This window comes from Corythoichthys intestinalis, chromosome 10 (genome assembly GCF_030265065.1).
Source record: "Corythoichthys intestinalis isolate RoL2023-P3 chromosome 10, ASM3026506v1, whole genome shotgun sequence".
NCBI classification, from domain to species: Eukaryota; Metazoa; Chordata; class Actinopteri; order Syngnathiformes; family Syngnathidae; genus Corythoichthys; species Corythoichthys intestinalis.
The window spans coordinates 56,153,194-56,178,241 of record NC_080404.1 but is presented as its reverse complement, the minus strand read 5'-3'; the positions used below and the strand labels follow the sequence as shown (position 1 = coordinate 56,178,241).

The 25,048-nt window shown below is 38.1% G+C and overlaps 1 protein-coding gene across 1 annotated transcript in view; it reads left to right on the top strand.

Annotated features, from left to right (window-relative positions):
- Positions 1–23,294, top strand: part of LOC130923021 (exportin-5) — a 56,465-nt gene extending 33,171 nt beyond the window's left edge. Inside the window, exons 25-33 of the mRNA XM_057848390.1 lie at positions 641–738; positions 802–848; positions 917–1,023; positions 5,129–5,188; positions 5,564–5,658; positions 5,746–5,853; positions 9,576–9,713; positions 9,778–9,945; positions 13,523–23,294. Of these exons, the coding sequence (XP_057704373.1) occupies positions 641–738; positions 802–848; positions 917–1,023; positions 5,129–5,188; positions 5,564–5,658; positions 5,746–5,853; positions 9,576–9,713; positions 9,778–9,945; positions 13,523–13,672 (971 nt within the window). The 3' untranslated portion in view covers positions 13,673–23,294. The remainder of the gene's footprint in view (positions 1–640; positions 739–801; positions 849–916; positions 1,024–5,128; positions 5,189–5,563; positions 5,659–5,745; positions 5,854–9,575; positions 9,714–9,777; positions 9,946–13,522) is intronic.
- Positions 23,295–25,048: the final 1,754 nt, after the last annotated feature.

Below are 25,048 nucleotides of genomic sequence, written 5' to 3'. Positions count from 1 at the left end.
ATTATATTAACTCTACTTTTGATTGAAAATTTTACAAATTTTATTCAAACGAAAACATGAAGAGGGGTTTTAATATAAAATTACTATAACTTGTAACTATAACATTTATCGTTTAAGAACTACAAGTCTTTCTATCCGTGGATCACTTTAACAGAAAGAATGTTAATAATGCCATTTGTGGATTTATTGTTACAATAAACAAATACAGTACTGATGTTCAGTATGTTGTATGTATATATCTGTCGTGTGTCTTTCCATTCCAACAATAATTTACGTAAAAATGTGGCATATTTTAGAGATGGTTTGAATTGCGATTAATTGCGATTAATTAATTTTTAAGCTGTAATTAACTCGATTAAAAATTTTAATCGTTTGACAGCCCTAATTTTTATATTAAATTGCCTTTCAAGATGACATATCTTTTCTATGTGTTGGATTTTATCAAGTAAATTTCCCACCAAAATCCGACGTATACTCCGGTGGGACTTGTTTTTTTCCTCTTTGTTGGGCATTTTAAGGCTGGTGCGACTTATACTCAGGTGCGATTTATAGTCCGAAAAATACGGTACTTGAAAGAGCTATTATAATTGTAATATCAATTTTCACCAAATGAAAAATGTATTCTTTAACTAAATTGCACGCATATTTTTAAGACAAATGGTGTTGTCGTGTCCGGCGGAATATTACGACAGTCTCCTGTGCCCTTTACTCGGGCCCATCTTCAGCTTCATTCTGCAGGTTTGATCCTTTGTTAACTAGCCAAATTTGAAGCGTTTCTTTACTCATCTTTTTCTTTTATAGTGTTTAAAACTGAAGTGGAATGTCATTAACCAGAGAGCTGCTGCCAAGTAAGTGAAGATGCATATTCTGACTTCTTCTGGATCAAGAATGTCTTTTTTTTCTTGTTGTCGCCCAGTGGTGAGGAAGAAGAAGTGGTGGTGTGTCAGGAGAGTCAAGTGACGGAAGAGATATTGGAGGAGTATCTGGTGCGCCTCCTCACTCGGGAGGTTCTGGACTTCATCAGTACGTGGTTTTCCTTTCCTCATCTCTGCGTTAGGGGTGGGATCAACCCACGTTAGGGTTAGGGTTCAGGGATGGGAAGAGGGGACGCAGACATAGGCGGATCTACTATTCAGGCGAAGTAGGCGATCGCCTTAGGCCCCCAACCATTAGGGGGCCCCCAACCAAGGGCTTGGGCCACCGGAGCCAGCAGCACCCCCAACTATTCGTCATGTATAATTATGTCAGCATACCAAACAAACAAATAACAAAACAAAAAAGAAAGCCATTTGAATGATGCATTTATGTCAGGGCTCCCCAACCTTTTTTGCACCACGGACCGGTGTTATTTGGGTCTTTTTTTTTCACGGACCGGTGTTCTGACAAAGTTTGCAACCCATCAAAAATTGCAACGATGCGGTTCTGCACATGCTCGTAACGTTAAACATAGCCGCAAAATGCGCAGCAGCGATTCCAAAGTAAACACCACAAACTTTCTTGAAAGAAAGGAATATTAACTTACGTTTGATCATGGAAGGACTTATATAAAAGTTCTCCTCAGATTCATCCTGCCATGTAAGCTGCACACAACAGCTGCACACCGCGCTCACCATTAACGACTTCGCCTTGTCGTTAAACATGAATTAAGAAGCCCGCTTCACAAAGATACCATGTTGGAAATTGTAGCAAGGTTTTCAATGCTCTTGCCACGATGTCAGGATATTCCAGAATGACTTTAATCCAGAAACTCGGTAGATTTGTTGTCTCAAATGTACGTTTAATAAGGTCGCCGTCATTTGCGATCTCTCTGTTAAATCACAAACGGGTCACGAATCCACTCCTTCGCAGTTCGTGGGTCTTCGAGGTTGTAGGCTCGTCAGGTGCCCTTTTCGCCGTAAAAATATCTCCAAAGACGTCTGTTTTCCACTTATCTTCGCTTGTGTGGGGGCTAATTATTTCCGGGAACAAATGTGCTGCGCCCGCTATTATCGAGGACAAGCGCACATAGATATATTATATACACAAACAAGATGTACTGCTAGCAGTCCAATCAATGGACTTCTATGACAACACTAATCTATCCCGTAGTATTATATCTAGAGTAGACAGAGATATTGGTGTGTTAAGCAGGGGCACAGGGTTAATTCGGCCAGAATGCGGTCGTTATTAAATTATTATTTCTGTGTGGCCCGGTAGCAAATGCGCCACGGACCGCTACCGGTCCGCGGCCCGGCAGATGGGGACCCCTGATTTATGTTACCCCCCCACACACACAATATAATGCACTGTTCCACGACGACGGACCGAGTATCAGTTGCTTAGCTTCATTTAGCAGCGTTTAGCTTCGCTTAGCTCCGTTTAGCATCGCTTAGCTCCGCTTAGCTGTTCGTTAGCTTCACTTAACTCGCTATTTTTACAACTCACTTGCTACTTTGCACGTTGACTATCGATTATTTCGAACACATGAGCGAACGTGCTCTCCATGAGAGCCAAGTGCAGTGAGGGAGAAGTTGAGAACAGGCCGCTAATGCCTCTTTTAACTTTCTTGTTCACACCGAACATAAAATACATGACAGCACACCCTGTGGCGAAACAATGCAGTACAGGATCAATCACTTTTACAATAACACTCAACAGCTGGTTAACAGCATTTGCTAACGAAAAAAAAATTAAATCTATTAGTGACACGACAAGCAATGACGAAAAATGTTTTTTTACGGAGTGTAAAGCTTTCGGTGAGCGGTTTAGCGAACGTACTTCCGGCGAACATTTCAAAATAAAAGCATGTCATGTTTGTCATATAAGTAACGATTTCTGGAGTTAATCCCACATACTTCAAGAATTAATATTCTAATATGTTGAGTAAATACTACAGAATACAGATTCTACACTACAAATAGCTTTCAAATGACACTTTATGACAAATGATTGGCAGTGAATGATTATTATGATTATTATACTACTATTATATATAGTAGTAAGCGATAAAAATAATGCTAGAATTTTTTAAAGAATTGTTTTGAATAATGTTGGAAAGGCAAAGTCAGTGTTCTGAATCTGTGGACTTTCCATTCTTTTGCACTAGTAAATGCTATTAGCATTTAACCTCATTGTTTATTTGTGATAAATTATTATTTACATGATTATTTGTACTTTAATAAAAATTTAAGTGTTCCAAAATGGTTTTGTGAATAAATAAGCGTCAACAAAAATTTAATTGCTAAATTAACAAAAAAAAAGAAAATTATTAGATTAGTCGACTAATCGTAAAACTAGTCGGCTGACTAATCAGGAGAAAAATTGTCGTTTAAGACAGCCCTAGTGTACCGGAACGTATTTCCTCCACACCCTTCTCACCTTTTTAACCCCTGACCCATGAAGAGGGCCCCTGGATATGTTTACCTTAGGCCCCAAAATTGCCAAGTCCGCCACTGGACGCAGAGAATGTGTATTACAGGGAATGTGGTGTTTATGTGTGTTTATTATTTTGAGGGATGAATTGATAATTTTCGTAAGCATTTGAATGGCGTATTTCATTGTTATATCATAATGCTAGCTAAATGAAAACAAATTATATTTTGCGTTTTAATCCTCAGTATCTGTATTTGTGTCAATATTTGTTTTAGAGATGAAAAAGGTGAATGGATGCGAATTTACATTCGCGCTTGAATGGCGTATATATTAGCATTATGCTAGCAGGAAATTGATTGAGCATATAAGTATTCTATTTTCTTTTAAAGGAAATGTGGTGTTTGTGTGTGTGTGTGTGTGTTATTTTGAGGGATTAATCGATGTTTGTTGGATTTGAATGGTGTATTTCATTGTGTATTAGCATGATGCTAGCTAAATGAAACGAAACTAATATAAAATTTTAATCCTCAGTTAATATTTTTTGTGTTCAAAAAAGGTGAATTGATGCCAGTTTCGTTTGCAATGGAATGGTGGATACATTATATATTAACATTATGCTAGCAGGAACTTAATAAGGATATGCATTTGTCTTTGATTATCTATGAGAATGTTTGTGCGAAGGTTAAAAGGTGAATTGAGGCTAATTTTCGTAAACACTTGAATGGCATATTCCATTGTATATTAGAACAATGCTAGTTAAATGAAACAAAACTAATTGTATTTTGTATTTTAATCCTCGTAGTGTGTATTAATCTTTTTAGTGTTCAAACAAACTGGATTGATGCTAATTTTTGTTAGCATTTGAATGGCGTACACATTAGCATTATGCTAGCAGGAAATTAAATGAGGATATGCGTGTTTCGTCGATTATTAATGACAAGAAATGTGGTAGTGTTTGTGTTACTATTATTTTGAGAGGTGAAATGATGCTAATTTTCGTAAACACTTGAATGTCATATTCCATTGTATAGTAGCATAATGCTAGCTAAATGAAACAAAACTAATTGTATTTTGTATTTTAATCATCGTAATGTGTATTAATCTTTTTAGTGTTGAAACAAACTGGATTGATGCTAATTTTTTTTGCATTTGAATGGCGTGTACATTAGCATTATGCTAGCAGGAAATTAAATGAGGATATGCGTGTTTCGTCGATTATTAATGACAAGAAATGTGGTAGTGTTTGTGTGTGTGACTATTATTTTGAGAGGTGAATTGATTGATGTGTTCCACTTTAGATTAGCATAATGCTAGCTAAATGAAACAAACCTAATAATATTTTGTATTTTAATCCTCAGTATGTGTATTTGTGTTCATATTCTTTTTAGAGTTCAATAAGGTGAGTCAACGCTAATTTTCGTTAGCGCTTGAATTGCGTAATTAAAAATTAAATGATTGTGTTTCTTCGATTAACTATGACAAGAAATGCGGTAATGTTTGTGTTAATTTTTATGATTTTGAGAGGTGAGTTGATGATAATTTTCATAAGCACTTGAACGGTGTATTCCACTGTATATTAGCATTATGCTAGCTAAATGAAATGAAACTTAATGTTGTAGTTGACCTCAATTGGAGTGTAAAAAAAAAATGTCCGTCTGTGACATGTTTAGCTTAGAATGCAATCAAGAATGAAAATGCATAAATTTTTTTTTTTTTAACGTGTTTTTCTCTTTGTAGTTCATGAAGAAATTTAAACGTTATGATGCTTACGTTTCAGCTGCCAGCTGCATTTCTCGAAAAGTTCCCGAACCGGCTGGCAGTAAAGAGGAAATTGAAGGTAACAAATCAGTTTATCGTTAATAGATGTCCAATCCATTTGAAGTGGGTTACTTCCTGTTGATTTTGAGTCACTTGTTATTGATGTGAGTACATTCTTGAGTCACTTCAGGAACCAAAAATTAACAGGAAGTGACCTGTAAATGCTTCTAAAATCAACAGGAAGTGACCAAAAATCAAGAGGAAATGGCTTGAAATGTCCCAAAATGAACTCATTGCCTCGCATCGGCTGCAACTGGCGGCCATTGACGTCCAATCCGTTTGAAGTGGGAGGTTAGCAGCGAATGAACGTTCGCTGCTAACTTCCCATTTCAAACGGATTGGATGTCTGCGGCCTTTAATGGCGGTCAGTGACTAAAGAAGTGCGCCTTTGCAGAGGACGACGTCATGATGGACGCGACGCAAGCGTCGTCCACCGCTGCCGCCACAGAAGAACTCACCGACCTGGGGAAAAGCCTCCTCAAGGATGAGGTCAGAGCCGTCACGTCCACTTACACGGCTCGCTTCTTGACGCATGTTTACGATTCCAATGTTTTTTGGTCTCCTTTTTGGGCGCAGAATATCTACATGACGCTGTTGTCCTTTACATTCACGTCGCTGTCGTGGAAGGACGGCGCTTATTGTCACCGCACGGCTTCCATCATTTGCTGGACGCTTATGCGGCAGGTAGGAAAAAGATGATATAGACATAACTGATTTCCAATGGCTCTTTTCCCCATTCCATTGGCAGCGAGTGACCCGTGGTCAATCAGAAATGCCCCCTGAGTTAACAGGAAGTGCCCCCATATTATCAGGAAGTCACCAAATATCAACAGGCAGTGACCCTGAAACGCCTCCAAATCAACAGGAATTGACCAGATATCAAAAGGAAGTGACCAGGTATCAACAGGAAGTGACCCCGAAATGCCCTATCGACAACAGGAAGTGACCTGTTATCAACTGGAAACACCCTAAAATGACCCAAATTAAAAGGAAGTGACCTAATTTCAATGGGTAGTAACCCCGAAATGCACCCAAATACACAGGAAGTGACCCCGAAATAGCCCCGAAGCAACAGGCAGATACCCTAAAATGCCCCAAATCTACAGGAAGTGACCAGTTATAAGCAGGAAGTGATCCTGAAATGCCCCCAAATCGACAGAAAGTTACCAGGTACCTGAAGTGACCCCGAAATGCCCTCTCGTCAACAGGAAGTGACCCTAAAATGCACTCAAATCAAGGGGAAGTGATCCCTTATCAAGCAGAAACACCCTGAAATTCCCCAAATCTACAGGAAGTGACCCATTATAAGCAGGAAGTGACCCTGAAATGCCTCCAAATCAACAGGAATTGACCAGCTAGCAATAGGAAGTGACACCGAAATGCCCTCTCGTCAACAGGAAGTGACCCATTATTCACAGGAAGTAATCCTGAAAAGCCTCCAAATCAACAGGAAGTGACCCGATATCAATAGGAAACACCCTGAAATGCCCCCAAATCAACAGGAAGTGACCCGATATCAATAGGAAACACCCTGAAATGCCCCCAAATCAACAGGAAGTGACCCGTTATCAATTGGAAATGCCCTGAAATGCCTCCAATTCAACAGGAAGTGACCCAAAATGATCAGGCAGTGACCCAGAAATGCTCTAAATCTACAGGAAGTGACCCGTTATAAGTAGGAAGTGATACTGAATAGCCTCCAAATCAACAGGAAGTGACTACATAGCAACAGTAAGTGATCCAGAAATGCCCTATCGTCAACAGGAAGTGACACGACATCAACAGGAAATATCCTGAAATGCCCCCAAATCAACAGGAAGTGACCCGTTATCAACTAGTAACACCCTGAAATGCCCCAAATTAACAGGAAGTGAACTTATTTCAACGGGAAGTAACCTCGAAATGTAGCAAATACACAGGAAGTGACCCGATATAAACAAAAAGTGAAGGTGAAATGCCCCCAATTCAACAGGAAGTGACCCAAAATCAGCAGGCAATGACACTGAAATGCCCCAAATCAATAGGATGTCACCCAATATCAATAGGAAGTGACCCCAAAATGTCTCCAAATCATTACGAAGTGACCCGTTATCAACTGGAAACACCCTGAAATGCCCCAAATTAACAGGAAGGGACCTGATTTCAATTGGAAGTAAACCCGAATTGTCCCCAAATACACTGGAAGTGACCCATTATCAACCCACAAATCAACAGGAATTGACCAGGAAGTGAACCAAAAGCAACAGGAAGTGACAATAATGGCCCAAAATCAACAGGACGTGGCCCTATATCAACCGGAAGTGACCTGTAACTGCACCAAATCAACAGGAAGTGACCAGTTATCAATAGGAAGTCACCCGGAAATGTCTCCAAATCAACAGGAAGTGACCTGATACAGTGCCTTGCAAAAGTATTCGGCCCCCTTGAACCTTGCAACCTTTCGCCACATTTCAGGCTTCAAACATAAAGATATAAAATTTTAATTTTTTTGTCAAGAATCAGCAACAAGTGGGACACAATTGTGAAGTGGAACAAAATTTATTGGATAATTTCAACTTTTTTAACAAATAAAAAACTGAAAAGTGGGGCGTGCAATATTATTCGGCCCCCTTGCGTTAATACTTTGTAGCGCCACCTTTTGCTCCAATTACAGCTGCAAGTCGCTTGGGGTATGTTTCTATCAGTTTTGCACATCCAGAGACTGACATTCTTGCCCATTCTTCCTTGCAAAACAGCTCGAGCTCAGTGAGGTTGGATGGAGAGTGTTTGTGAACAGCAGTCTTCAGCTCTTTCCACAGATTCTCCATTGGATTCAGGTCTGGACTTTGACTTGGCCATTCTAACACCTGGATACGTTTATTTTTCAACCATTCCATTGTAGATTTGGCTTTATGTTTTGGATCATTGTCCTGTTGGAAGATAAATCTCCGTCCCAGTCTCAGGTCTTGTGCAGATACCAACAGGTTTTCTTCCAGAATGTTCCTGTATTTGGCTGCATCCATCTTCCCGTCAATTTTAACCATCTTCCCTGTCCCTGCTGAAGAAAAGCAGGCCCAAACCATGATGCTGCCACCACCATGTTTGACAGTGGGGATGGTGTGTTCAGGGTGATGAGCTGTGTTGCTTTTACGCCAAACATATCGTTTTGCATTGTGGCCAAAAAGTTCAATTTTGGTTTCATCTGACCAGAGCACCTTCTTCCACATGTTTGGTGCTTCTCCCAGGTGGCTTGTGGCAAACTTTAAACGAGACTTTTTATGGATATCTTTGAGAAATGGCTTTCTTCTTGCCACTCTTCCATAAAGGCCAGATTTGTGCAGTGTACGACTGATTGTTGTCCTATGGACAGACTCTCCCACCTCAGCTGTAGATCTCTGCAGTTCATCCAGAGTGATCACGGGCCTCTTGGCTGCATCTCTAATCAGTTTTCTCCTTGTTTGAGAAGAAAGTTTGGAAGGACGGCCGGGTCTTGGTAGATTTGCAGTGGTCTGATGCTCCTTCCATTTCAATATGATGGCTTGCACAGTGCTCCTTGAGATGTTTAAAGCTTGGGAAATCTTTTTGTATCCAAATCCGGCTTTAAACTTCTCCACAACAGTATCTCGGACCTGCCTGGTGTGTTCCTTGGTTTTCATAATGCTCTCTGCACTTTAAACAGAACCCTGAGACTATCACAGAGCAGGTGCATTTATACGGAGACTTGATTACACACATTTGGATTCTATTTATCATCATCGGTCATTTAGGACAACATTGAATCATTCAGAGATCCTCACTGAACTTCTGGAGTAAGTTTGCTGCACTGAAAGTAAAGGGGCCGAATAATATTGCACGCCCCACTTTTCAGTTTTTTATTTGTTAAAAAAGTTTAAATTATCCAATAAATGTTGTTCCACTTCACGATTGTGTCCCACTTGTTGTTGATTCTTGACAAAAAAATTAAATTTCATATCTTTATGTTTGAAGCCTGAAATGTGGCGAAAGGTTGCAAGATTCAAGGGGGCCGAATACTTTTGCAAGGCACTGTATCAATAGGAAGTGACCCCGAAATAAGTCAACAGGAAGTGATCCGTAATCAACCGCAAAACACCCTGAAATGCCCCACATCAACACGAAGTGACCCTGAAATTCCCGCAAATCAACAGGAAGTGACGTTATCAACTAGAAACATCGTGAAATGCCCCCAAACCAACAGGAAGTGACCCGTTATCAACTGGAAACAACCTGAAGTGCCCCAAATTAACAGGAAGTGACCCCAAAATGCCTCCATATCAAAAGGAAGTGACCTGATATCAACAGAAGGTGACGGCGAAATGCCCTCAAATCAACCCGAAGTGATCCAAATATTTATCATCCCATTTTTTTTCATTGAAATACTTGTTTTAAATTGATCAAAACTCGCGCAGGTGATCGGCATGAACCTCCTTCCCGAGGCCGTCTCCTGGATCTTTGTCAGCGTCCTCAAGGGCCTCCAGATGCACGGGCAGCACGAGGGCTGCAACGCCAGTCTCACTCTACTGGCCATGCAGATCTACGACAACCTGGTAAGACCGAGCCCCGACTACCATTCTCCATACCGTACGTGCTTCACCTCGGCTTGTATTTCAGCGGCCTCACTACACCGAGCTTCGAGCGGTCATGCACCAGATCCCAAACATCGACGTGAAGGCTCTGGACCTTTACGATCGCAGGCTCCTGGAGCCCAACAATACGCAGAAGGTCGCCGAGAAAAAGAGGAAAGACCAGTTCAGGAAGCTCCTGGCCGGGACCGTTGGGGTAATGTCGCCTATGGGCTGTAGGGGGCAATCTTGCTCGGTATGAGAACTCTTAAATATGCTGGATGTTCATCACAAGCAGATGTCCAATCCATTTGAAGTGGGAGGTTGGCAGCGAATGAACATTCAATGAGTTCATTTTGTGGATTTTCGGGGTCATTTCCTTGATTTGGGGTTAAAGAATGGAAAGTGCCCAGGGATTCTCCCCATATGAACAAGCAGGAAGTGTCCCCGAAACGCCCACGAATCAACAGGAGGTGATACAAGTGACAGTCAATTTGGCGGCCGCCATACGTAAACAGAGCTATTCCATTGCAAATTCTTGTGAATAAATGCTTAAATCCCTGAGTTCTTTATAGATATGGACATAAAACAGTCTCGATTCTTGGTTAAAAGCAAAGAAATGGTGCAGTTAGCGTTTATTTTACGTATATTGTCGAAGTACAATGCTACTCGGTTAGTGAATGAGGCTAGCGGCCGCCTGACGTAGACAGAGCTTTTCTGTTGAAAATTCTTGTGAATAAATGCTTAAATCCCCAAATTATTCATAGATATGGACATAAAACAGTCTTGATTCTTGGTTAAAAGCAAAGGAACCGTGCAGTTAGCGTTTATTTTACGAATATTGTCGAAGTACAATGCTACTGTGTTAGCGAATGAGGCTAGCAGCCACTAGCGTAAACAGAGCTTTTTTGGCGAAAATTTTTGGGAATAAATGCTTAAATCGACGCATTTTTTAAATAGATATGGACGTAAAAAGTCTCGATTCTTGGGTAAAAGCAAAGAAACCGTGCAGTTTGCGTTTATTTTACGTATACTGTTGAAGTACAATGCTACTCTTAGTGAATTAGGCTAGCGGCCGCCTAGCATAAGCAGAGTTTTTTTGGCAAAAATTCTTGTGAATAAATGCTTAAATCCCTGAATTCTTTATAGATATGGACGTAAAACAGTCTCGATTCTTGGTTAAAAGCAAAGAAACAGTGCAGTTAGCGTTTATTTTACGTATACTGTCGAAGTACAATGCTACTGTGTTAGCGAATGAGGCTAGCAGCCCCTAGAAAAAACAGAGCTTTTTTGGCGAAAATTCTTGGGAATAAATGCTTAAATCCCCGCATTTTTTAATAGATATGGACGTAAAACAGTCTCGATTCTTGGTTAAAAGCAAAGAAACCATGCAGTTTGCGTTTATTTTACGTATACTGTTGAAGTACAATGCTACTCTTAGTGAATTAGGCTAGCGGCCGCCTAGCGTAAGCAGAGTTTTTTTGGCAAAAATTCTTGTGAATAAATGCTTAAATCCCTGAATTCTTTATAGATATGGACGTAAAACAGTCTCGATTCTTGGCTAAAAGAAAAAAAAACCTAAAGGTTGCATTTATTTTACGTAAATATTTCCGTGTACGATGTGGCGGCCACCAAATGCAAAGAAGAGCTTTTCGTTGAAAATTCTAGTGAATAAATGCTTAAACCCCTGAATTATTTATAGATATGGACGTAAAACAGTCTTGATTCTTGGTTAAAAGCAAAAAAAAAACGCAAAGCAAAAAAAAAACGCAAAGGTATCATTTATTTTACGTAAATATGTTGAAGTACGATGCTAGTCTGTCAATCAATATGGCGCCGGCCATATGTAAACAGAGCTTTTCCGGTGAAAATTCTTGTGAATAGATGCTAAAATCCCCGAATTCTTCATAGAGTGGACGTAAAACAGTCTCGATTCTTGGTTAAAAGCAACAAAAAAAAAAAAAGGGCAGTTAGCATTTATTTTACGTAAATATGTCAAAGTATAATTCTAGTCTGTTAGTGAATGTAGCTCGTGGCCGCTTGATGTAAACAGAGCTTTTTTTGTTAAATTCTTGTGAAAAAATGCGTAAATCCCTGAATTCTTTATAGATATGGACACAAAAGAGTCTCGATTCTTGGTTAAAAGAAAAAAAACGTGCAGTTAGCATTTATTTTACGTAAATATGTCGAAGTACGAAGCTAGTTTGTAGGTCAGTGTGGCGGCCGCCATATGTAAACAGAGCTTTTCCGGTGAAACTTCTTGTGAATAAATGCTAAAATCCCCGAATTCTTCATAGACGTGGACGTAAAAAAGTCTCGATTCTTGGTTAAAAGCAAAACAAAACAAAAAAAACGGGCAGTTAGCATTTATTTTACGTAAATATGTCAAAGTATAATGCTAGTCTCTTAGTGAATGTACCTAGTGGCTGCCTGAGTAAACAGAGCTTTTTTTGTTGAAATTCTTGTGGAAAAAAAGCGTAAATCCCTGAATTCTTTATAGATATGGACGTAAAACAGTCTCGATTCTTGGTTAAAAGCATAAAAAAACTGTGCATTTAGCATTTATTTTACGTAAATATGTCGAAGTACGATGCTAGTCTGTCAGTCAAAGTGGCGGCTGCCATATGTAAACAGCTTTTCCGGTGAAAATTCTAGTGAATAAATGCTGAAATCCCTGAATTCTTTATAGATATGGACGTAAAAAAGTCTCAATTCTTGGTTAAAAGCAAAGAAACCGCGCAGTTAGCGTTTATTTTACGTAAATATTGCAAACTATGAGGCTAGTCGGTAAAAAAATTAGCGGCCCCCAAATGTAAACAAAGAGCTTTTTCTGTTGAAAATTCTTGTGAATAAATTCTTACATCCCCGAATTCTTTATAGATATGGACTTAAAACCGTCTCGATTCTTGGTTAAAAGCAAAGAAACCGTGCAGTTAGCGTTTATTTTACGTAACTTGTCGAATGTGCTGCTAGTCTTTAAGTCACTGTGGTGACTGAGTACAATTTGCGTTGAAAATTCTTGTGAATAAATGCTTGAATCCCTGAATTCTTTATAGATATGAACGTGAAACAGTATTCTTGGTTAAAAGCAAAATACTGGGCAGTTAGCATTTATTTTACGTATATATGTCGAATGTGCTGGTAGTCTTTAAGTCACTCTGGAGGCCTCCTGAGTACAACAAAGAGCTTTTTGTGTTGAAAATTCTAGTGAATAAATGCCTAAAACCCTGAATATAGATATGGACTTGAAACAATCTCGATTCTTGGTTAAAAGTAAAAAAAACAAAAAAAACATGCAGTTAGCATTTATTTTACGGAAATATGTTGAAGTCCAGTGCTAGTCTGTCAGTCAATGTGGCGGCGGCCATATGTAAACAGCTTTTCCGGCGTAAATTCTTGTGAATTAATGCATAAATCCCTGAATTCTTTATAGATGTGGATGTAAAACAGTCTCGATTCTTGGTTAGCAGTTAGCATTTATTTCATGTCGAAGAATGACGCTAGTCCCTAGCGGTTAATTTCTCCGAACGTTTCAAAATGCATGCATGGTACGAAAAATATAATAATTTACCTTGTGTCCTCGAACAAATCACTCCTGAGACGATCCTTCCTGTTTGTATGCGGTACAGCTTTTGTACTTTTTCAACCTAAATCCGGCGTTTGATCGCTGAATGTGTTGACTAACCGCGACCGACTGCGAATAACTCTTGGCTCTGGGCTGCACTCGGACCTTCCTCGAAATTGTCGTCCATGCCAGTCAATGAGTTTTTTTTTCCCCCTTGTTTCGCCAACAGAAAGCACTTTGCGAGCAGTTCAGAAAAGAAGTCCACATCAAGAATCTTCCGGCGCTGTACAAGAAGGCCAAACCGGAGAAGGACGTGCTGTGTGGCGACGAGACAGCCGGGCTGACGGTGCTCTTTAGCCCGCAGCGAGACACTCTGTAATTCCAACGTGGAGAAGAATCCACTTTATTTCGACTGTAAGTTCAAAAACAAAACCAATTTTCATTACATTACACTGCATTTTTGGTTTTTAACAGCGTTAAAACCGTTGTTTTTTTTGTCTTTGGAGGAGTGAGTCGACTTTCATCCACACTAAACATGTTTTGATTATGACAAAATAAGCTTTTCCGGATTGTATATTATGTACATTACGATACTCGGTATTGGACGTTTCTTAGCGGCAGCCCAAGTCATTTTTAAGTTTGTTCATGATATATTCATTTTGTGCCAAGGCATCAGTTTTAACCCCTTGATGGCTGAATTTACATGTAATAAATCATCATTGGAGGAGAATTACATGAGTGAGTCCATCTCATTTTGGTTCGTGGACCGCATTTATGGCAATTGGATCTTGTGCTAGTTTCTTTTTAGCTAAAATCCGCGCTCTATGTCAAATACTTGATTTTTTACGGTGCTTTAACCCCTCAACACCTAAGCCTATTTTGGCCAAATTTGCATGCCTTTGATGTTGCCTTTATATTTCAAAGAAAAAATGTTCACAATGTCGAGGTTTGGTCCCTTTTTTTCAGGACACCATAATCTTTGCGTCCAAACTGTTTTCTTCACTGACCAGTTATAATTAGGGTTGTTCCAATCATGTTTTTTTGCTCCCGATCGTTTTAGTTTGAGTATCTGCCGATCCCGATATTTCCCGATCCGACTGTTTTTTTTTTTTTGCTCCCGATTCAATTCCAATCATTCCCGATAATTTTTCCCGATCATATACATTTTGGCAATGCATTAAGAAAAAAATGAATAAAACTCGGACGACATACACTACATAAGTACTGTATTTGTTAATTATGACAATAAATCCTCAAGATGGCATTTACATTATTAACATTCTTTCTGTGAGAGGGATCCACGGATAGAAAGACTTGTAATTCTTAAAGGATAAATGTGACTTTGTATATTGTGACGAAATATTGCCATCTAGTGTATTTGTTGAGCTTTCAGTAAATGATACTGTACCGTTCTGCCCAAATGCATGATGGGAAGTGGAACCGTGACTGTGCGTAGTGGCACCAATTGATATATCTTCTCTGTGTTGGGAAATAACATAGTGTTAAGAAAAAAAAGATCAACTACGGTACTACCTGCTTCCCCACATTGCTCTCCACGATATTTCTAATTGTTGAGAGAGGGATTGTAAGACTTTAGCAAATTAAAAAAAATGCTCCAAAGACTGTCAAATTTCCCTTTACTCATTTTACGCTGCCTTTTAGCTCTATATATAGGTAATACGGCGCCATTATAATTTGAACGCGACAAGGCGTGAGTACCCTTTAACGTGATTAATTTTAAAAAAAATAATTACCGCCGTTCACGCGATAAATTTGATAGCCCTACTTTAAGCCAAAACTAACGACTCTGGATGAGTGTAAGGCATTTTGTCTGTAACGGTAAATACAAATAGAAGACGATTTAATTAAAAAATACATATATATTAGAAAAAGGCATGTCCGATATTTTTTTTGCCGATTCCGATACTTTGAAAATGACGTTATCGGACCCAATCGATCGGGACATCTTTAGTTATAATCAACATTTTGGACCCAAAAAGACAAAATCTTTTGTCAAAATTTGTAATGTTGATGTCTTATTGACAACCAAACGTGCTCGACCAACCGTTTTGAAGCTTGATCATAGTTATTCAATTTGTTAGGATAAACATTCAATAGACAAAAAAGACTGAATAGTTTTATGTTTGACAATTCAACACAAACAACAGGTATGGTCATAGACGTTTTTGGCTTTTACACATACTATGGTCAAAACAAGTTATATTCACTGCTAAAGGGTGAATAATTAGGGCTGTCAAACGATTAAAATTTTTAATCGAGGTAATTACAGCTTAAAAATTCATTAAACGTAATTAATCGCAATTCAAACCATCTATAAAATATGCCATATTTTTCTGTAAATTATTGTTGGAATGGAAAAATAAGACACAAGACGGATATATACATTCAACATACGGTACATAAGTACTGTATTTGTTTATTATAACAATAAATCAACAAGATGGCATTAACATTCTGTTAAAGCGATCCATGGATAGAAAGACTTGTAGTTCTTAAAAGATAAATGTTATTACAAGGTATAGAAATGTTATATTCAAGCCCCTCTCAATGTTTTCGTTTTAATAAAATTTGTAATGTTTTCAATCAAAAAATAAACTACTAGCTCGCCATTGTTGTTGTCAATAATTACACAATGCTCATAAAATCAGTCACAACAAAGCGCCAGCAGAAGGCAAAAAAAACACCAAAAAAAAACACAAGTAACAAGTGGACATTTCCCTGTGCTGTCATTTTAATCTGTTTGAGCGGGGCATGTGCCTTAATTGTGTCAAATATTTTAACGTGATTAATTTTAAAAAATAATTACTGCCAATTAACGCGATAATTTTGACAGCCCTACTATATATAAATACATATATACAGTGGTATGAAAAAGTATCTGAATCTTTTGGAATTTCTCACATTTCTGCATAAAATCGCCATCAAATGTGATCTGATCTTTGTCAAAATCACACAGATTAAAAAACAGCGTCTGCTTTAACAAAAACCACCCAAACTTTTATAGATTTTCATATTCTAATGAGAATAGTATGCAAACAATGACAAGGGGGGGGGAATAAGTAAGTGAAGCATCACATTGAATATTTTGTGGCCCCCGCTTGGGCAGCAATAACTTCAACCAGACGCTTCCTGTAGCTGCAGATCAGTCTGGCACATCGATCGGGACTAATCTTCTCTACAAAACTGCTGTACAATGGTATGGAAAAAGTGTCTGAGCCTTTTGGAATTTCTCACATTTCTGCCTAAAATCACCATCAAATTTGATCTGATCTTTGTCAAAATCACACAGATGAAAAAACAGTGTCTGCGTTAACTAAAACCACCCAAACATTTTGGTAGTTTTCATATTTTAATGAGGATAGTATGCAAACAATGACAGAAGGGGGAAAATAAGTACGTGCAGAGCATCACATTGAATATTTTGTGCCCCCCCCCCCCGGGCAGCAATAACTTAAACCAGACACTTCCTGTAGATGCAGATCAGTCTAGCACATCGATCAGGACAAATATTAACCCATTATTCTCTACAAAACTGCTATAGTTCAGTCAGATTCCTGGGATGTCTGGCATGAATCATTGCCTTTAGGTCATGCCACAGCATCTCAATGGGGTTCAAGTCTGGACTTTGACTTGGCCTCTCCAGAACGTGTATTTTGTTCTTCTAAAACCATTCTGAAGTTGACTTCTGTGTTTTGGATCTAGGGCTGCAGCTATCGAATATTTTAGTTAATCGAGTAATCGACTGAAAATTCTATCGATTAATCGGATAAAACATTTTTTTAAGGTGAAGACCAATTATATATGCAAAATGTTTACAGCACAAACCAGCACTAACGAGGCACAAACTAATGACAACACTGGGGCTCCATTCTGCCGTAGATGGGGGGGGGGGGGCTGGGTGAACTCTGGATAACCTAAAAAACAGTGTTTGATAACTGCATAACGATGGCGGCACAAACGAAGGTTTTTGCAGCACAAACGTAGCACAAACGATTGATATAAATTTGCGTCTGATGGGGGGCCAACTTCACGGAGGGCGAATGGACGGCAGACACGAAAGCGAGCCGAGTGCAGTTCACGCACTCGATCACACAAATCTATGGTTTTTCACTTCCAATGTCAAAATAAAAGCATGTGGTCTTGTATGTACAGTATGAATTGGCTCCAACTTGCCTGTGATGCAGAATAATACCGCCAGGAGGCAGGATTGGACATGGAAATAGAAAAACTATAGAAAATGGATTTAAAATAAAGCATTAAAAAATGAAAAAGAAAACAAGACCGAAGAAATATTATCACTTAGATGCAGTTTTGTTTTTGGCAGCCATTTTAATTTTTGTTTCAAGTACTTATTAGTCTTAGTCATATTTTAGTCATTTGAAAATGTGTTTGTCTAGTTTTAGTCAAGGAAAACTCTTTCATCCAGTATTAGTTGAGTTACTCAAAATGTTTTCTGTTGTCTGCAAACTTCAAAAGTTTTAGTTCATGAATCGATAAATAAAAAAAAAATTCCAACAATTTCGAATGAACATTGAGAGATGAGCACATAATTGTAGAGTGTACAAGGACATCACCATCTTCGTGATAATACACACTCAGCAGGAAAACAGTACATTATTTTCAATTAATTAAACACACCTGGATGCAACGAACCATGTAAAAAGTTTTCCAAGAGTTTAAGACGACACCACGCTGAAGGAATCTGACCATAGGCGGAGTTGGGGCGGGGGGGGCACAACATGTTGACCCCGAAACGCAGTGTCAACAATAAAATTAACTTACAAAGATATTTATGATAATAAGTTGACAATGAGCGTTTTTTTTGTTTCCCATCATTCTTGCGGGGAATTCTAAATCGGGCTGCTTAGGCAATAATTTTCACCAAGATCGTCATCCATTGAATATGGTACGCCCGCCGGTGTCGTGCCAATGTAGTTACCCCTGTCAAAAATTGTATCCCCTGGGCGGAGCCATATGGAGATAGATTTGTGTTTATTCAATCCAAAAAAAGTTGCTTCAATTAAAAAAAAAAGTCGCTTCAATCAAAATATATATTTTCAACCCCAAAAAAGTCGATTCAATTTAAAAAAATGTGTTTGAATGCAAAAATAAATTTGAAACTCCAAAAACAAAAATGCATTTGAAAGCTTTTTTTTGATGAAGTCCTTTTTTGTTTTGTTTTTTAAACTCAAGCAATCAAAAAAATAAGCTGCTTCAAAAAATATATATTTTCAAAAAGAAAAATCACTTCAATCAAAAAAAGAAAAATTTCAATCATAGAAAAAGTTTTGAATGCGACAAAATATTTGAGATTGATAAATTGCCATTTAAACAATTTTTCATTGAAGTTTTCTTTGAAACAATCTGTGTTTGGGCCATATTATGGGTAGGACATTTATGTAAAAATCATTTAATCCCCCCAAAAAGTTGGTTCAATCAATAAAAAAATATTTTCAAAGAAAAAAATAATTTGAAAAATAAAATTGCCCTCCCCTATTTTTTTTTTATTATATGCAAAGCAAATGACCGTCTAAGGTGCTAGTCACATGATCTGTTCGAAATATAATTATGACCCATTATAAAAATATATTTTTTTGTTCATACCATTCATTTTTGTTGCTTTACAACTAATACATAATATATATATTATATATTATATATTATATATATATATATATATATATATATATATATATATGTGTATAGGAAAGTCATCTAAATGCAATGACACTTTTGAGATTATTGTCTTTGTAGATTGGGCAGGAGGATTCGGGAGTTACTGTTGTACGGGCAATGAGGGTAGTGGATTTTGCCACCTCAGCGTCAAAGTGGCTCTTGGAGTCTTGTCAGTCGTATTATCGGTTGGATATCGGGTGTTCCTGGTGTTAGGACAGACCGTCCTGCCATTTGTTGTGGGCTGTCCGGGAGAACTGATTGCGAGACTTCGTCGTGCAGACGTGGGCAAATGCTAATGCTAACGTTACAAGTTACATTTAGTGTGTGATGATCACTCAGCACAGACGTTTAAAGACTAAAGCAACATGGCATATCCAGCCAAGATAAAACAAAACCTACCAAGCAGCATCTGAATGTGTTTCAAAAAAGGTCAATCCGGAGCCTGGAAAGGACACCGATGAGTACGCATGTGCGTGGGTGCAGCATGTCACATGAGTGCTACAACACATCCTCACTACACATACGATAAGAAAATGTCACACATTGCGAATTTATAACAGAAACTATGTCAAATTTTCATCTCGTCAGACAAAAACTGGCATCCATCTCATTGCTTTTTAGTCTCCCAAGACACGTTTTTATTTAATGCCATGAAAAAAATGTTCATAGTCTTGGATTGGACGTCTACTAGTGATATCCTAATTTCTATTCACAGCTGATGGATGATTGGAAGTTGAATTTAAATTCAGGAATCAAGGGGTTAAACAGTCACATAAGAACACAAAGAATTGAAGAAGAATGAAATAAAAAAAAAAAACAGTGCGACATTCCTGCATTATCAGAGCAATTTATTTTTTTATTTTTTAGAAAGTGTATTAATTTGATGTGTCACTCTTAAGGAGCTCGGAAAGTAGGAAATCTCTTGATGTAGATTTAGCACTTTGTCGTTTGATTTTTTTGTTTGTTTTTTCTGTATGCATGCAGAACAGGCAGCTCAAATATTGTACCAAACATTTGTCTTCAATAAAAGTTACTTTGTCTGTAAAAAAAAAAAAAACAAGGTTTAGTGTGGTTGATATTTTGTTTTAAAAAAGAATATATGGCGGAAAAGACGGACAAGACTGAAAAACCACTTTCTGCTCTTGCACCCCTCTTTAAAATATACTAGGGCTGTCAAACGATTGAAATTTTTAATCGAGTTAATTACGCCTTAAAAATTAATTAATCGTAATTAATCACAATTCAAACCATCTATAAAATATGCCATATTTTTCTGTAAATTATTGTTGGAATGGAAAGAAGACAGATATATATTCAACATACTGTACATAAGTACTGTATTCGTTTATTATAACAAGAAATCCATAAGATGGCGTTAACATTATTGACATTCTTTCTATTAAAGGGATCCACGGATAGAAGGACTTGTAGTTCTTAAAAGATAAATGTTAGTACAAGTTATAGAAATTTTAAATTATGTTAATGTTTACATTTTAATAAAATTTGTAAAATTTTCAATAAAAAAATAATAGAGCTGAAACGAATACTCGAGCAACTCGAGTTTAAAAACTGATCCGCGTAATTTTATTCACCTCGAGTAATCGTTTATTTTGACAGCTCTAAGCATCACATTTTGCTTGGACTATTTTTAATGCGGGACAACGCGCTGATGTCACGTGCGTAGAGGAAGAAGCAAAAAAAAACTTACTGCAGCTGACAGCCGCTACAAACGACGCCGACGTTGCTAAATACTAGCCCGCAGGTAGCGTCTGATGAGCCTCATAGAGATCACATGTATGTTGAACTAGATGCGAAATGACAGACTCGGCCGCCTCTGGGCAGCGTTAGTAAACAGCCTCCATCTTAAAGCAGTAGAGCGCTAAGCGCTAATAAAGAGCGCTAAGCGCTAATAAATAAGATTTACGTTACACTAGCTCAAGTAACGTTAGCCCTGCGGAGGGCTAGGTTTCTATTAATTATGACCACTTTCGATGCGTGGCTAACGTGTCTTACATACAGGCTTTAACATAACATAGCGTTGTGGAGTGATGAGGGTGTAAAATAAAAACTCAATAATGCTAACTATCAATTTTAGCTCAGTAGTCATTGCCGGATAAAACACCAAGTAGCACTAGTCCCTAATGTGCTCCAATACAGCCTGTATCATACATTTATGTTGAACACTGCAAAAACTCAAAATCCTATCAGGACTTACAGTTTAGACTAACTTAAAACTTAACTAGAACTTAAAAATGGCTTGACACAAATAGAAATTCAATTGAAACACGTGGGAAAAAATCCTAACTTTTGAGTGATGTGTGTTATCAAGCGTAAAGGCATTTTTAGGTGTGTATATATATATATATATATATATATATATATTTTAAATAAGGTCTAAAGGTTTTTTGAGTGAAAGCAGTGAATTTCAGTCACATCTGACACGCAACTGTTGGCTGTTTTCAACAATATACATCGAAAATAAAGACATTGATTGACTGAAAATGGTTCAAGATTTGATGAAATGTCTTGTTTTCACATGTATATTTATAATTGCTCTTCACCTAAAAATATATTTGTTTTATCCGATTACTCGATTAATCGATAGAATTTTCAGTCGATTACTCCCTTACTAAAATATTCGATAGCTGCAGCCCTAAAAAATAAACTAGTAGCTCGCCATTGTTGATGTCAATAATTACGCAATGCTTATGGTGCATAGAATCAGTCGCACCCAAGCGCCAGCAGAGGGAGACAAACAACACAAGTAACAAGTGGACATGACACTGCTGTCATTTTAATCTGTTTGAGTGGGGCATGTGCGTTAATTGCGTCAAATATTTTAACGTGATTAATTTAAAAAAATAATTACCGCCCGTTAACGTGATAATGTTGACAGCCCTAATTTTGAATAATAAATTACCTTCATTTTATGGCTGGATTGAAACAAAAGTGGTTGCGCGACGTCTGTAAATGGGGGTTTCTAGGGCAAAACGGACAAATTAAAAATAGTTCGGGGCTTCATGCGCCATGAATCTGCTTTGGCAGCATATAGACATATTGTTCTATCAAACACAACAGTTGTTTTGGCTTAAACAGCAGTTTCTTTTAAAGAGGAGTGCAAGAGCAGAAACTGCTTTTTCAGTCTTGTCTGTTTTCTGCCATATATAATGTGTGTTGCGGTTTTATCGATTGTTTGTTTTTTGTTGTTATAATTTCACACACAAAAGGGAGACATTAGTAAAGCATCTCTGAAAATATCAGGAGTGTGAAGTCTAGCTGTTTGGATCGCCGATGCGAGGCCATTTTACAGGTGGTGACAGTGCAGTGGAAACTTTTCACCACAAGGGAGCGCACAAACATAGACGCTTGGCCGTCGTTCGTCGCTGCTAACAGAATAAATTGGACGGCAAATGTCAATCATGGGTGTGTTTATGAAACGGAATTAAAACCGATTTGGCGGTTGTGTATGTTTTTAATTTCAGTGTTGTAAGTGTTAATATGGTTATTATTATTTTACAAAGCAACTCTAGCCCGTCGCTGCCAACCACTCCCAGTCCAAATGGATTGGACGTCTAATAAGAGTTCAAATATTCTTTTCATGCAAGTCTTATTTAAAACGGATGTCAAACCTGCGGCCCGGGGGCCAGATCTGGTCCGTTATGTCATTTAGTGTGTAAGAAAAAAATTAAAAAATTGAAAGAATATTTTTCGTATTACTTAATGAAAATTTCCTTTTTTAAATGAAAAAGGCACATGATAAATAAAAAAAAAACTTTTATAAACTTGATGAGACTTGTAATCTTTAACCCCAAAATTCGTCCAACACAGTCCATTTGTAATGAGATTCCATTGACAGCCGTCTACGTCCAAATTTCCCATTCATTTTCAATGGCAGGAAGACATGGGCCCTTGTGATTTTTGACCATTTACCACTACAGCCCATTGACTGGCGCCCAAGTAAGTCGATGCCATTGACAGCCATGTACGTCCAAATTTCCCGTTCATTTTCAATGGCAGAAAAACCTGTGTGGTTGTGATTTTTGACCAAAAGACTTACCATTACAGCCCATTGACATTCAACTGGCGCCCAGGTAAGTCCATGCCATTGACAGCCATGCAACAGGACGTGTCCCCGAAACGTCCCCAAATCAACCTGGGCGGGTGTTAGATCTGTAGATTGCAGTTTCTAGTTAGTAAAAAAACTTTTTTAACTTAACTGGCGATGATAAACGTCCATTCATGTGGCTCTTTAAATTAAAACTCTTGACATTAGTTTAGCACTATTAGACATCCAAACCATTTAAAGGTGGTAATGTTAAAATGGAATTAAAGCCGATTTGGCGGTTGTTCATGATCTTCATTAGTTTCAGTGTTGTGTTAATATGATTTGATTATGATAATATAGTTTTATTTTCTTAAAAGCAACAATAGTTGGTCGCTGCCAATCGCTCCCGCTCCAAAGGGATTGGACGCCTATCGCTGTCAATGGCACTGAAAGATGAGCTTTCAATGCCATCCCTTCCTAGTCCCAATGGATTGGACGTCTAATAAGAGTTCAAATGTTCTGTTCATGTAAGTTTGTCGTTAACGTAACAAAACCTTACGTAACATGGCTATCAAACTTGCGACACGGGAGGCAGATCTGATCCGTTACCCGATTTAGTGTGGCCCATGAAATAAATCGGGTGATTTGACATCCAATTTTTATAAAAGAATATTTTAAAAAAGGGAGAAAAACAAGACATTCTTATATTTTTCAGTTTAAGTAAAAACATAAAACAGATGTTCAGCATTTTTTAATTAAAAACAAAAATTACAAGTAAAAGACGGAAGCCAATGCGAATGCTTTCGTGCAAATTCTGCAAAGACGGCAGGGCAACAAAAGAGACAAAAAGTTTTGTCCGAGGAGGAAAACAAAAAAAGGAGGCTCCCAGGATACTCAAGAATAAACATTGGCTCAACTTTCCCTCGCTGGCGTGAAATCGGGTTTGGCGGTAGAGGGTTTAGCCACACGGTTGCTAAGCATCATACTGTATGCTATTGATTAGCCACAACTGGATTCATTCCCTTATTACTATTCATCCTTCACACGGCCGCTGGAAACAGAAATGTGATTTAATCCATCAGCAGACGACCGGGATATCGTGATTTTACGACACTGTGTGGGTGTGTGCTGGTCCTCATGGGAAATGCAGTCTTCCTTAAGGCAAAACACTACCGCTATTGTCCACCGGCGTCGCTGTAACTTTACAGCAGGGCTGAGAACGAAAGTGGTATTTGCCATGTGGCAGAATTGATTTTGCCATTTGGCATTTTTTTGCCATGTGGCAAAATGGATTTTGCCATGTGGCAAAATGGATTTTGACATGTGGCAAAATTGTTATTGACATGTGGCAAAATGGATTTTGACATGTGACAAAATTGTTATTGCCACGTTACAAAATTGATTTTGCCATGTGGCATTTTGTTTGCCATGTGGCATTTTTTGACATGTGACATTTTTTTGCCATGTGGCAAAATGGATTTTGACATGTGACAAAATTGTTATTGCCACGTTACAAAATTGATTTTGCCATGTGGCATTTTGTTTGCCATGTGGCATTTTTTGACATGTGACATTTTTTTGCCATGTGGCAAAATGGATTTTGCCATGTGGCAATATTGATTTTGCCATGTGGCAAAATTGAATTTTGCCATGTGACATTTTGTTGGCCATGTGCCATTTTTTCCAAAACTGAAAAGTTACAGCAGAGCCTAAAATGAAAAGTGGCATTTGCCATTTGGCAAAATTGATTTTGCCATGTGGCATTTTTTTGCTATTTGGCAAAAACTATGTGGCATTTTGTTTGGCATGTGGCATTTTTGTCATGTGGCAAAATTGAATTTTGCCATGTAGATTTTTTTGCCATGTGACATTTTTTGACATATGGCAAAATTGTTATTGCCATGTGACATTTTCTGCCATGTGGCAAAATTGATTTTGCCATGTAGCTTTTTTTTTTTTTTTTTTTTTGCCATGTGACATTTTGTTGGCCATGTGGCATTTTTTCCCAAAACC